This window comes from Myxine glutinosa, chromosome 13 (assembly GCF_964187855.1).
Source record: "Myxine glutinosa chromosome 13, kmMyxGlut1.1, whole genome shotgun sequence".
Lineage (NCBI taxonomy): Eukaryota > Metazoa > Chordata > Myxini > Myxiniformes > Myxinidae > Myxine > Myxine glutinosa.
In genome coordinates, this window is record NC_136273.1 from 80,100,350 (window position 1) to 80,114,705 (window position 14,356).

General features: G+C 41.9%; 1 protein-coding gene across 2 annotated transcripts in view; it reads right to left on the bottom strand.

Annotated features, from left to right (window-relative positions):
- LOC137439044 (myb-related protein A-like) overlaps nt 1–14,356 on the bottom strand; it is a 130,485-nt gene that overhangs the window by 17,197 nt on the left and 98,932 nt on the right. The window contains exons 10-13 of one of the 2 annotated variants that reach the window (XM_068134664.2): nt 12,681–12,814; nt 12,430–12,550; nt 8,404–8,490; nt 6,919–7,035 (exon numbers count right to left, since the gene is read on the bottom strand). In XM_068134664.2, the coding sequence (XP_067990765.2) occupies nt 6,919–7,035; nt 8,404–8,490; nt 12,430–12,550; nt 12,681–12,814 (459 nt within the window). The remainder of the gene's footprint in view (nt 1–6,918; nt 7,036–8,403; nt 8,491–12,429; nt 12,551–12,680; nt 12,815–14,356) is intronic. The other variant, XM_068134665.2, reaches the window with a different exon arrangement.

Sequence of the window (14,356 nt, forward strand, 5' to 3'; positions counted from 1 at the left end):
TGGTTCTGGGGATGTATTTAACATTTCTACATCTTTTGAATATATAGCCATTATATTTTAAGATATATATTGTGATAAATCATTTAATCTAACTAAGTTATTGGCATCTGTGGGGCTTGGATAATTTATTAATTTATAAGTATTTTTCATATTAATATTTTTTGTTATGTTATATTTTTGTCATTCAGCCTGTGCCTTTGTATAATAATTTGATAAATCAATATCCAACTCTCGGGATACTCCAGAGATAGAACCATCTTTTCCAACATAAGTAATTTATATTAGATTTAAAATGACATCATAAAAATTTTCGTTATTGTCGAGTTTAAATAATACATATAAACATAATTGACAGCAACATTTGGAATTAATGTCTTGGACTTGAAATGTTTGATAAACACCATTCTGTAAGAATTTTATTACTTCAACAGGTGGTGGCATACCATAACTATCAAAATAATATTTATCCTGGCTATTATGAATACAAACCCAGTGAGAACCATTCCCATTATTATCTATCTATAATTCCAGTAATCTCTGTGTGTATGTTTGTATGTTTGTATGTTTGTCTGTGACCGCTGTTTCTCGACAACCACGGGTCCGATATACTTGAAACTTGCCAGGTATATTGCTGGGGACCCGAGGATGTGCCTTTTCAAGGTTTCATATTAATCGGACAAGTAGTTACCGAGCTATGGCGATTTCTTTACCAAACTCCGCAAGCCGTTCGCTTTGGACCAAACCATTGCATGTAAATAGAGGGGGGGGGATTGTCACCGTACTCGCAAGCCGTTCGCTTTGGACCAAACCATTTCATGTAAATAGAGGGGGGGGGATTGTCACCGTACTCGCAAGCCGTTCGCTTTGGACCAAACCATTTCATGTAAATAGAGGGGGGGGATTGTCACCGTACTCGCAGGCCGTTCGCTTTGGACCAAACCATTTCATGTAAATAGAGGGGGGGGATATAATTTTAGATATATATATAGTACGGGCATGCCCTAGTCTTCTAAATTCGTAGATATTCTTTGTATTTTTAGACAACTTTGTTAATGCATCTCTCATACAAATAACCACATTATCAATTTTTTGTTTTTTTACAATATTTAGCAAGTTTTATATTTGATGTTGTATTCTTTCCAAATTGTTTAAACCATTTATCCATTTATTTATGAGAAATATATAATCCATTACCCCTTTTAGTTAGTTTAACACCTGCCTGTGTGATAAAAACCACCTTTAGAGGCCATTTTTCCCCGCAAGCGGGGGTTGGCCTTTTTCGGGAACTGTGGTTGTTGTTGTTTTTCGGTCCCCTTTTTGAAGCAATGTTTTACGGCCGGATGCCCTTCCTGACGCCAACCCTTTTTGCCGCCTTTAACGACAAGCAGGGAATTACCAGTGAACTGGTACTCAATTTGCCGACCTCGGAAGGATGACAGGCTGAGTCAACCCCCCTGGCATTAATTCAGCGATTGACCGGGATTCGAACCCAGGATCCTAGGATCCTAAGCCGGCACCCGAGCCGCCAGCCCAACACCAGGGATCAATATGCGATAGAAGAAAGCATATCTCCAACCAACAATCTTGCTTTATCAGCTAGGCTTTCTAGCTTTTCAGAAACATCTACAATTACACCACTTCCACTAATTTGTTTCTCCAACTCCTTGTTATGTCTTTACAACTCTTTTTTGAGCTTTTAGTTGTGCCTTCCTTTCGTTAGCAGTTTTTACCACTGCTGAAATACCACCCGTTAATGCTCCCGCCGCACTTAAACCAGCAAATAAAGGAATTAGAAATGGGAGAAATCCTCCACTCGTTTCTCTTGTTGAATATTTAACATAGGTTTTGACATTTTAATTTTAAGTGAGCCAGTATCATTTCGTGTTTTCACCTGTTCTCTTGTGAGCAAAACATCAATTCTTATGTCTCCTTTTCTTTGAATTGTATTAATGCTAATCGTACAAGGCTTTTGATTTTGAATACAAGACAATAGTTTATTAAGATTGATTTGATTAATATATACCCCAGTTGGTTCTTTCCTTCTCATTTATTTATTAGAAAAATCTATGTGATATTAATCATAACACCATGATCAGTATTAATCTGCAATTCTGTTTCTTCCAAAAGCAAACAATATGTATCAACTTCTTCACTCTCCCCCCTTTCAATGTATAGAGACATATCCACTCTATTCGACTTTATAGTTTCCCTTTGAGAACTCAGGTCAATTGCATAGATTGTATAAAGTTTTTGAAACGCAGTCATATCCAAAATGGGATCTTTATTACCATTGCTTTCACACACCTTTTGGTAAGACTTGTAGGCTTTCGCATAATCATTTTTTTCCGAATCAATTTCCAATCTATCTTGCGGGTAAAATGTGCCATCAAGAGAAACCCGAAGTTGTTTCACCTTAGCATTATCACTCAGCACATTATTCTTATCAGTACCTTCATCTCCATCTGGTTTCTTAAAAATGAGCCATAGGTATCGTGACTTTCCTTCCAGAACACCTAAATTCCACGTGTCGGTAGTTTGGTTCAGTTTAACGTGTTGGCATCTTCTTTTAAGGTATGATACATTTTGTGGTTTCTTTGCGTTGTCTTTTTTTATTCAACATCTCTTCTGTTTTAAGATTAGGAGTATATTCGCTAATATACCAACACAATTCATTGATAACAAATTTATTCTGATCTGCGAAAGCATTAGCAGCGCCAAACAGCAATCTATTTACATTATCATTCCTTTGTAGTCGAAATCTAATTTTAAGTCCATACAAAACTTTATCATTATCACAAAATCCAAATATACCCTTAAGGGGAACTGCTATGGTAAAACTATTGTCTGCTTTTGTATCATCGTTATACATTGACTTTCTTTAATGATAACCAGCGTCTGTGCTTATTCCCGTTGACATATCAGGAATAAAACCTTCAACAGCTCCCTTACCCATTCTATGGTTTGGTTTATGGTTTTTATCCGCAAGGTTTGGGGAACATGTCTGTGATGTTTCCACTCAACCTGTCAAACCATTCTGGAAGAGTTGATTTTTAAAGGTTGTGTTCAAAAAATCATACCTGCCAGACCATGTGGCCCATGAGGTTAAAATTTACACCCTATATTCCCCAAGTCCAGTAATCATGTGCCCGATGTTTCACATCGATCTGGTTAGCCGTTTTAGATGAGTTGACTTTTAAAGTTTTTATGTTCAATCCAATATGGCTGCCGAACCACGTGACCTATGAAGTGATAGATTTACATTCTCCTCTTACATTGTTGCGTAGAACACGCTCAAGACATTTAAAACTCATTGGATAAAGCGTTGTACTTGTTGAATTATGATGTCATGATGAAGGCACCGATGATGTCATGGTGAACCACACTTATTTCCCATGCTGATACTTATTTCACTTATTTCCCATCACTTCCGTTTCCGGTTCCCTGGGTGAGGTTGTGTGTCGTCTGAGCTCGTCCACTGACGAGCACAATTGTGTATTAGTCAGTTAGTTTGGTCATACGTGTTTGGGTCTGGTTAGCCTCGAGGCCTGCCTCTTATGGTCTTTTGTTATTCACGTTCGATCTCTCTCTGGATTTTTTTTAACCCCTCCTTCCCCCTAACCTCTTAACATTTGTTTGATGTCTTAAATACAAAAAGAAAAAAATAAATAAGAATAATTACCTTCTCTCCTCGTGGTCTCCCCTCCCCCACCCGTGCCCACGTGTTTAACAGACGGTTTTTGCTTTAAAATGATTAACTCCCCTCCCCCTTGCCAAGTAGTGTTCATTTTTCTATACCACAACTCCCTTTTTTTCTTTCTGTTTAAAAGGCTGCAATCAATTTGCTCATTAAATCTCTCAATCACAAAATTCAATCAAAATTCAAAAAAAATTCAATCTCGTACAGTTCTTCCTTTCTTCATTCTCTAAACTCACACTCATTCCACCCCTCCTCAAACGGATCTCTGATTTTAAGTTGATCTCTGAGAAGATCTCTCAGTCCTCAAAGTTGCCTCAACTCCTCCACAAAGCTGGGTCCTCCCTGCTTCCTCTCCCTTCCAATTCATACCTCCACATCCTACATCCTTCCACTTCACTCTGCCACCCCTCAAACACCTCACTGTGCCATATCCTATAACCATCAAACCTTTTGTCCTACTCATCCTACCCCTTCTCTTAGCTCTCCTGCAATCTGCAACACAGTGTCTACAGCTCTCCCCACCTCCCCCTCTCCTCCCTCATCTTTCCATAACCCTCCCCTCCCTTGTCCTGTATCTGATGCTCCCCCTCCCTCTTCCTTAACGGTATGGACCTCAAACATCCGGGGCCATCGCTCAGACCTGATTGATCTCTCCATACAGGTTGCTTCTGACAAACCAGACTTAATCTGCTTAACAGAAACTATCCTCCTTCAAGATGTCTCCAATTTCTCTTCCTGGTTACTCCCTCCTCCAGTATGATAGACCTGAGCCTCGTCCGGGTAGTGGGGTTGCTATCTTTATCAAAAACTCTCTTCCTCACTCTCCCTGCACTGCCCTCTCTCCCCCACACCCCGAGGAATACCTCTGGCTACGGCTTCCCCTCTATTCCTACCCTTTGTTCATATGTGTTCTGTACCGTCCACCAAACAGTGATGACTCCATTTACATCTCGCTGTCTGACAACATGGACCAACTTCTATCCGCTCATCCCAACTCTCTTTTCCTCATTTGTGGTGACTTCAACTGTCATCATGCTATCTAGCTGGGTGTGGGCAGCTCGCGCACCAGCCATGGCACCTCAGCAACAGACTTCTGCGACTCATTGGGACTGAACCAATCGGTAAATTTCCCAACCTGGATCTCAGTCAACGGAGTATCTTCTCTTCTCGACTTGCTTAAGACTAACTTCCCTGCAAATGTCTACTGTTCTTCTTCTGCTCCAATCGGTTCATCTGATCATTTCCTTGTTAAAGTGGACATCTCTCTGGCCATTCTCAGAGAGCCTCCTCAGCGTCGACAAGTCTGGCATTTCACTCAGGCCAACTGGCACGGTCTTCAAGCAGCCATCAATCATCTGGACTGATCTCCCATCTCTACCGCCTCTGATATCAACTCATCCTGGGAATTCTTCCAAAGTAAATTGCTCTCTCTCATGCACAGATTTATCCCATCTCGTCTTCAGTTGTCATACCCTTCCTCCCGTCCATGGTACACTGAATGTTGTGGTGAATCAGTTGCCCTGAAGCAACTTGCCTTCGCCTCCTGGAAGGCAAACCCAACGGAAGGCAATCTCATTTCCTTTCACAAAGCCCGGAACAAGTGTGTGCCTACCCTCTGGAGAAGCAGGAAATAATATCTCTCTACTCTCAAGACTGAACTCTCAAACCTGTCTCCCTCCTCCAAATCCTGGTGGCATCTGGTCAAATCTGTCTCTGGTGTTTGTCCCCCTTCAATCCCCTCCCTTATCTCAAATGGCTACACAGCTGACTCTGCACGTGAAACAGCTGAATGCTTCAACTCTGTGTTTGCCTCAAAATCTTGTGTCCCAAACCCATCTCTCTCTGGACCCACCTTACCTAGCTCATTACCTTACCCAGCTGCTCCTGGACAAGGTGGAGAAGTTTCTGTCAAACCTCGACTCTGATTCTGCCTCTCCTCAGACGAAAGCCTCTCCTCAGTGAAAGACACATGAAAGCCCACTTGATGTTTGCAAAAAAGCACCTAAAGGACTCTCAGACTGTGAGAAACAAGATTCTGTGGTCCGATGAAGCCAAGATTGAACTGTTTGGCTTCCGTCTGGCCACTCTGCCATAAAGCCCACCTCGGTGGAGTGTTGCAATGATGGTTGTCCTTCTGGACGTTTCTCCCATCTCCACACAGGCTCTCTGGAGCTCAGCCAGAGTGTCCATCGGGGTCTTGGTCACCTCTCTTACCAAGGCCCTTCTCCCCCGATTGCTCAGTTTGGCCGGGCGGCCAGCTCCAGGAAGAGTCCAGGTTGTTCCAAACTTCTTCCATTTAAGAATTATGAAGGCCACTGTGCTCTTGGGAACCTTCAAATGTAGCAGAAATTTGTTTGTAGGCTTCCCGAGATCTGTGCCTCGACACAATCCTGTCTCTGACCTCTGCAGGCAGTTCCTTCGACATCATGGCTTGGTTTTTGCTCTGATATGCATTGTCAGCTGTGAGACCTTATAGACAGGTGTAGACCTTATAGACAGGTGTGTGCCTTTTCAAATCATGTCCAATCAATTGAATTTACCATAAGTGGACTCCAATCAAGGCGTAGAAGCATCTCAAAGATGATCAAGAGAAATGGGAGGCACCTGAGCTAAATTTCAAGTGTCATAGCAAAGGGTATGAATGCTTATGTCAATGTGATATTTCAGTTTTTTCTTTTTAATAAATTTGCAAAAGTTTCTAAAATCCTGTTTTCTCTTTGTCATTATGGGGTATTGAGTGTAGATTGATGAGGGAAAAAATGAAGTTAAACGATTTCAGCATAAGGCTGCAACATAACAAAACGTGAAAAAAGTGAAGGGGTCTGAATACTTTCTGAATGCACTGTACTTTGGGGAATGTTACATTCCAATCACGTTTGGCGTATCGTGAGTTCCTTGCTTTGAGAGCATTGGGGAATGATGGTACCATCATAGGTATTGTTCATTTGATGCAAGTGATATTTTCATTGTTCTTTCTTTGATCGTGTTATTATTGTGTATGTGAGAGTTATTAATACAATTACTTGTTTTCTTCTACAATTGCATTGGTGTGGTTATACCATGATTTATAAGAACACTTAAAATAGCAAGTCTTTCTGCCGTGTTCCCGCTCGAGACTCTGAGGTGCACCGTAACCAGGGTTTGGGGAGGTAATACGTAACACAATAAACAAAAGTTTAAAACTACAGCATGATAAACAAAACAACTATAAAAATTCTCACCGGGCTTCCAACAGTCGAAGATCGTTTTTCCGGGGCCTGGTTGGTTCCAATGTTCTCGCGACCTCTGACATCCAGCACCAAGGACTTGCGAGCCCTTTTCACTGGTGGGGAAAGTCCCTTGATGGGATAAAACAAAGACACATGCAGCACAAAATGTGGATAATAGTTCAACAACCAAACATATTTTCCATCTCATTTTGAGGCTTTTCAATTTTTTATTTTTTTTAAGGGAGTGAAGAGTTCAGACGATTTTTTAATTGAAATAAAAATTTCAGTGAGGGCATTAATGGATAGCCTTCGTCTTCAAGTTGTCTAACCTGAGTTTGAATCTCTGTCCGGCTATAAGCCGTCACCCTGGTGTTGCATGTACAGGGCGCTGCATTGATTTGGGTGCCGACAATGAGAAGGACATAGAGCCAGGAAATCTGTCTGCCAGCACCGGTTGGTGGATGAAGATCACAAGGTGTACCGGTATTTCGCAAAGAGGAAGCGAGTTATCACGAGCACCCTGACCAAATTACATTCGTGCCTAAAACTGCAAGTAGAAAGTGGTGTGGATGTTCTTTAATATCGCTCGACACCGCAATACACTGCTGGAAATCTCAGAATGTGGTTGTTGTCTGGGTAGCAGCTTCGAAACTACAAACAAATTAATGTTCCCAGATTGTTGGCATGTTACATGTAAATGGCTATCTTCAGATATGAAGGGCAACCATGATGGTGAATGGAAAGCCAAGGCAATCCAGGGTCGTGCAGATCTTATGAAAAACTTTGTCGAGAATAAAAAGAAAAGACTTTTCAACAAACATTCCGACAGTTCTTATGCTGTGGTATTGATCTGATCACAATGCAAATGGTATGGTATCGATTGCTCATTACCACATCACAAAATGCCCGATTATTTGGTTAATCCATTATTAAAGGAGAGGCATTCGTCCATCACGCAAAGAGGCAGGACCTCAAGCTGCTTTTATTTTGCAATTTCTTCTGTTGTAGAATAAAAGCAATGCTTCCATTGGAAAGCTAATCAATTTACTTGGAACAAAAATTTGTGTTTGTTTCATCATAAAGATGCTTGCTTTTCAAACCCTGTCTTTCCCTGATTGAAGAAGAAGAAGCAGGACCTGGAGCTTAATGCAGGAAGAACCCTTTTAGGACACCGAAGGAGCACACAAAAGGATGTACAGCAATACTTCTTGAAGCAACAAAAAATATATATACAAGTACACAGAAGAAGCATACATACAACAACAACAACACCAACAACAACAACAACAACTGTACCCATAGCTACCATGAGAGCAGCAACATCTCCCACGAGTTATAAAAGATCCTGCTTTTGCATGTTTTACTTTATTCTACTTCCTCATTGAGATTCACAGATAGACATGCAACATGTTTGTGAAGTACAACATGCTGTCTTTTAATTAAATCTCGTCAGCAAAGTGGAGGGGCGACATGCTTAGTACCCTAAAAAAAACTAACCGCTCGCCATTCTTTCTTCAAAATATTGGCAGTAGCTTCAAAGGAGCAAAGGACATCGTCGAAATCTTCCTCAAGGTTAGGCAGAGTCTGTGGATGACGGACACGCACAAAAGCAAGGTTTTTAAAACCAGAAAATCATTAGAAATATAAAGACACTGCAGGAATCAGTTAATTGGGCATCGTGAAAGTCATGCTTTTTAATGTTGACCAAAAAACTACTCTCTGCATTGTACAGCTGTCATTTAGAAGACTTATTATACTATGTGTTACGGATTCGTCACTTCCGTCTTGTGTCGAGCGAACGCTGGTGGACATTGGTCACGAGCGAATATTGGTTTCCCCGGGAAAGGGATTCCTGTGACAGTCGGTATTGTTGTGGCAGATAAACCTGCGTGACGGGTTTTGCTTTTGGTTCCGAAAGTGAATCATTGCTGGAGAGCAGGTACGCCTCCATTACGGGCCCGTCCGCCATTTCACCTCGCACCAGCCATTTCACCTCGCACCAGCGATTCGCCTGGTTTTCGTGTGTGCCGTGGATTTTGCTTGGGAATTCGCAGTTCTCCGCTTGGGAACTGCTGCTCGTTCATGTCAGCGTCATTGTCTGGTGAACCGAAGGTGTGAATTCCCAGTCACCTTTTGGGTGAACTTTTACCTGACCGACGTCGGCCCGAACTCTCACCCAGCGGCTCTTCTGCAGCGTCGACTGTCAGCCGTCCTGGGTTCAGGTCTCAGTACGACCTTTTTTCTTGTGATCACCGGAGCGTGGATCAACTTTGGCCTGGTGTCGTGACAGTGACTTTGGGCGGTGTTACAGTTCGCTCACGTGGAGTACCGTGAGTTATTGAGTTAAGAAACTGGTGGTACCATCATAGGAATTATATGGTGTTTGTTGTGCAATTGAGGTTTTCTTGTACTTGTGCAAGTTGTTATTATTGTGCGATATTAATACAAGAGTTGGTTTTTGGTATCGATTGATTGGTGTGGTTTCACCATTGGTCATTGGCACACATAATAGCACATCTTTCTGCCGTGACTCCTTTCTAGGCTAGGAGGAACACTGTGCCTGGGGTTTGGAGAGGAGCACGTGACATATGAAATGGCTGGCAGGATAGCTCCGATGTCTGCACACTCGCTTTGAGTTGGCTCCGTCTGGGTTAGAATCTCGACTCGGCTTTAAACTGCCATCGTGGTGTTCCGCATGCAAGGCGAGGCATCAATGTATGCGCCCTCCATCGGACGGAGTTGAGCCGGAGGACCCGTCTGCTAGCAGTAGAGTTGTTGGCGGAAGTTAAATATGCCATGGCGTCTTTCGGGAAAGAAGGTGAGTTATTGCCAGCACCCTCAACAAATTATAAATTCCTGCCAAGACTAACCACTGGTAGAAAACCACCCTTAGAGGCCATTTTTCCCCGCGAAGCGGGGGTTGGCCTTTTTCGGGCACCGTGGTTGTTGTTGTTTTTGTTGGTCCCCTTTTTGAAGCAATGTTTTACGGCCGGATGCCCTTCCTGCCGCCAACCCTGTTTGTCGCCTTTTTACGACAAACAGGGAATTACCAGTGAACTGGTACTCAATTAGCCGACCTCGGAAGGATGACAGGCTGAGTCAACCCCCCTGGCGTTAATTCAGCGATCGACCGGGATTCTAACCCAGGATCCTAGGATCCTAAGCTGGCACCCTAGCCGCTACACCAACACCAGGCTACAAGACTAACCACTGGTAGGGCAGCTGCAAATCACCCAAGGCATAACCCTTGCCAAGAGAGTGCCCAGCAGCACTGACGAATGATGATGTTCCAATTTAAAGGCAACTTCTGTTCCTCAGCCAAATTTATTATTTTTGCATTATATTAACTCGCAGGCACTCCCACCCACCAGGTGGGAATATCCTTCTCAGCCCACCTTCGGCAGGAAATGTGCTGCGGAACATTCTTTGAAATGCACTTCATAATTTTTGTCATTTGTGAAAGAAGTTTTATTGATCACAACATATAATTTTGAGAAGGTTCCTTGAATTATGAGAGATAAAGGAAGATGATTTGTCATACTGGTACCACCAAAAGAGGCGCTATTTCTGCCATGCAGTCACGTGAAAAAGTAAGTACACCCCATGTAAAGTTTTGACTTTTTCAACATATTTCAACATACAGCTATTTGATCTTCATTTCAACAATATTGACAGACAAAGGTGATATAATATAACAAATATCATGAAACATTTACATTTTGTAGTCCATTGTATAATTTAAATAAACATAAATGCAAATTTCGCATGTGGAAAAAGTAAGTACACCCCTACATTTATCACTACTTCAAATACCTAAAATTAGAATCAGGTGCACCAGCTCAGGTGCAAATGATTAGAACATCGTTAGAGAGGATCTTGGAGGAACCTGTCTTATATAAACCTCAGACATTTAGTTTGGTTTGCTCTTTAATGTTGAAGTGTGCGGCGTCACCATGCCTAGATCAAAAGAGCTCTCTGAGGCCTTCAGAAAGAAGGTTATAGATGCCTACGAGTCTGGGAAGGGATTTAAAAAGATCTCCAAACAATTTGAAATCAATCATTCGACTGTCCGGAAGATCATCTACAAGTGGAGAAGATTCCAAACAACTGCCAACTTGTTCAGACCAGGCCACCCCAGCAAGTTCAGCCCGAGAGCAGACCACAAGATGCTGAAAGAAGTCTCTAAGACCCCCAGAACGTCATCACGGGACCTACAGGTAGCTCTTGCCACTGTTGATGTCAAAGTGCACGAGTCTACCATTAGAAAGAGGCTGCACACATTTGATCTACATGGGAGGTATGCCAGGAGGAAACCTTTGCTGTCCAGAAAGAACATCAGGGCAAGACTAAAGTTTGCCAATGAACACCTAGGCAAAGACGAGCACTTTTGGAACAATGTGCTCTGGACAGATGAGTCAAAGGTAGAGCTATTTGGCCACAGTACCAGAAGACATGTTTGGCGAAAACCAAAAACAGCATTTGACCACAAGAACCTGATACCAACTCTAAAGCATGGTGGTGGAAATATTATGGTTTGGGGCAGATTTGCTGCATCAGGGCCTGGGCAGCTCGCCATCATAGAATCCACTATGAATTCTTCATTGTACCAGAGGGTGCTTGAGGATAATGTGAGGCCATCTGTCGGAAAGTTGAAGCTCAACCGAAGGTGGACCTTGCAACATGACAATGACCCTAAACATACCAGTAAATCCACCAAGGAATGGTTGAAAAAGAAATGGAGGGTTCTGGAATGGCCAAGTCAAAGCCCGGATCTAAATCCCATCAAGACGTTGTGGGGGGGATTTGAAACGAGCTGTGCATGCAAGAAACCCCTCAAACATCGCACAGCTGAAAGAATTCTGCATGGAGGAGTGGGAAAAAATTTCTCCCAGTCGATGTCAGAGACTGGTAGACAGTTATAGGAAACGCCTACTTGAGGTTGTTTCTGCCAAAGGGGGCACCTATACCACCTATTAGAGCCAAGGGTGTACTTACTTTTTCCACATGTGAAATTTGCATTTATGTTTGTTTAAATTATACAATGGACTCCAAAATGTAAATGTTTCATGATATTTGTTATATTATATCACCTTTATCTATCGATATTGTTGAAATGAATATCAAATAGCTGTATGTTGAAATATGTTGAAAAAGTCAAAACTTTACATGGGGTGTTCTTACTTTTTCACGTCACTGTATAGCCTGTTATGGTTTTGGAAATGCACCCTGTGGGAGAGTATTCATATATCAAGGGAGGCACAAAGCGCCCCTATCTTTATATATGCGATCGTTTCTCTGTATGCAGCTTTAACATGGGGACTGAAAATTCGTTTCTTGGCTTCTCCTGGACGAAATCAGCTACAAATTTCAGAAGTAAATGCTTTGTATGTCGAGGTAATATGCTCCAAATTCAGCAACATCTGTTTCTGCATTCTTGAGTTTTATTAAGAAAATATGTATGTTTATGAATGCAAAATTTACTGCAAAAATGAAATAAAAAAAGATAATAAGCAGATCGCCTACCAGGAGGTGTATTGGGCCGTACTTCTCTTCCTGAGCCGCGAGTGCGTTTTTGAAAGGTGTTGGCGTTTTTGGACCTGATTCCAGCGTTGACATCCGGAAATTTGGTGTCCTGAAACTGATCCTTGCGGGAAGACTTGCAATCAACATCATATCACATGAAAGCAAACTTGAAATAAAACTCGTAATATAAAGTTTCTTTCATAAACTTCACAGCAGAGACAGTGTTGACTTATTATTTAGAGAGAAGTCACCTTCCTTTCCAATGGGAATTCGGAGTCTGATCTCTCTGCAGCGGTGTGGTCACTACGACTTTCTGCTTGCACACGGGTGTCGAAGTAAATGCCGGCTGCTCAAGTAGCTCTGGTGGAGCTGGAGTGTTGAGAAACTGCAAAGTAAAAAGCAGAGCTTCACCTTGTTTGGAAATAACAAGTATCGTTTGAATTAGAATCGTTAATCATGGGCAACTTTTGTAGAGCCGGTGATTTTCCATTTCCCAAAAAAAAACAAAAAACATAAATTCCTTTTCAAAAACTAAATTCAAATTCATCTTATGAATGGAATAAATAAGCCATTATTTATGCACTTGCATTGGAAGAAATACAATTTTCCTCATGTCTCCACACCTAAAATCCTTCATGGTTCCCCTGGGACAGGACATTTCACCATCAGGGTGACACAAATGCAGGGAATAATGAAATGAAACGAGAGTGGTCGATGGTGCGTCATCACAATTCCCCATGCTTCCCATCTTAAGTAGTTGAAAGATGGCAAAAAGTTCCACCAGGAATGACCCAATATCAAATTTTGAGTTAAGAAATGTTTTCCCCATTTTGACTCCAAGTCCCCAACCCTGGGACATAACCAGGCAGTCAAATCCAAAAAAATTGTTTCATATTTCATACGTCTACCAATATTGATTGCATACAGTTTCATTTAAAAATGTTGAAAAATGTGCCCATAATTGCATTTTTTCAGTATTTGACCTTTTGACCCCACCCAGGGGGAGGGTCCAAAAAAGACATTGCTCACGTAACTTCTTTCCATGTGGTGATCATAACTACCAAGTTTGGAGATAGTGTGATGGACAGACAGAGAGACGGAGAGACGGAGATTACAATATCCGTCCTCTCCCCACAGTAATTTTCAAAAAGCGTGGGGATAGATATAATTATAAAGAGCAGGTGGAGAAAATGTGGAAAGCAGATCAATGAGAGGAGGCACTTTGAACTCAATTAAACTTGATTGCAATGTACATGTATGCTCCTCCACAAAGTAAGTATGCAGACGTGGCAATACAGTATGTGCATCACACTAAAATACGCAATTTGGTGTCTGTCATGATTTTTTGACCGCGATACATTCCGTCGTTACTTATCCAATCTCAACCAAACTTGACAGGACGACTAAGGGTTACACAATGAAGGTTGTAGCACATTTATTTGCCCTCCTCCCCAAGGGGGTTTTCTGCCCCGAGCAGGTTTTCCCCACCATTGCCGTCAATGGGTTTGCGTGTTGAGGTGTATATCCACGTTAAATTGGCTTTGTTGTGGCGTTTTTCCAAGGCCGCTTCTAACAACAAAACTGACGATAACAGCACAATATTAATGTTATTACAAAACAATATTAATACAAATAATATCCCACCTCCCCAAGGGGTTTTTCCTCCTTGAACAAACGTGTCAATGTTTATAAATAGCTTATCATGGCGTTTTTGTGGGAGCAACAGGCCAATGACCTCTACCAGAAGTGAAAATATTATAAACCACAAACACGTATGATTAGCTTTTGAAACAGTCGCGAATGCTGTTTGTCGCACTAAGTGAAGAAATTTGGAGTAATCCCAACATCACTCAATGCTTATCACATAGCCGAATGCACCTGATCGTAGATCTACTGTAGTCGATATACCCCACAAGGATTAATAACC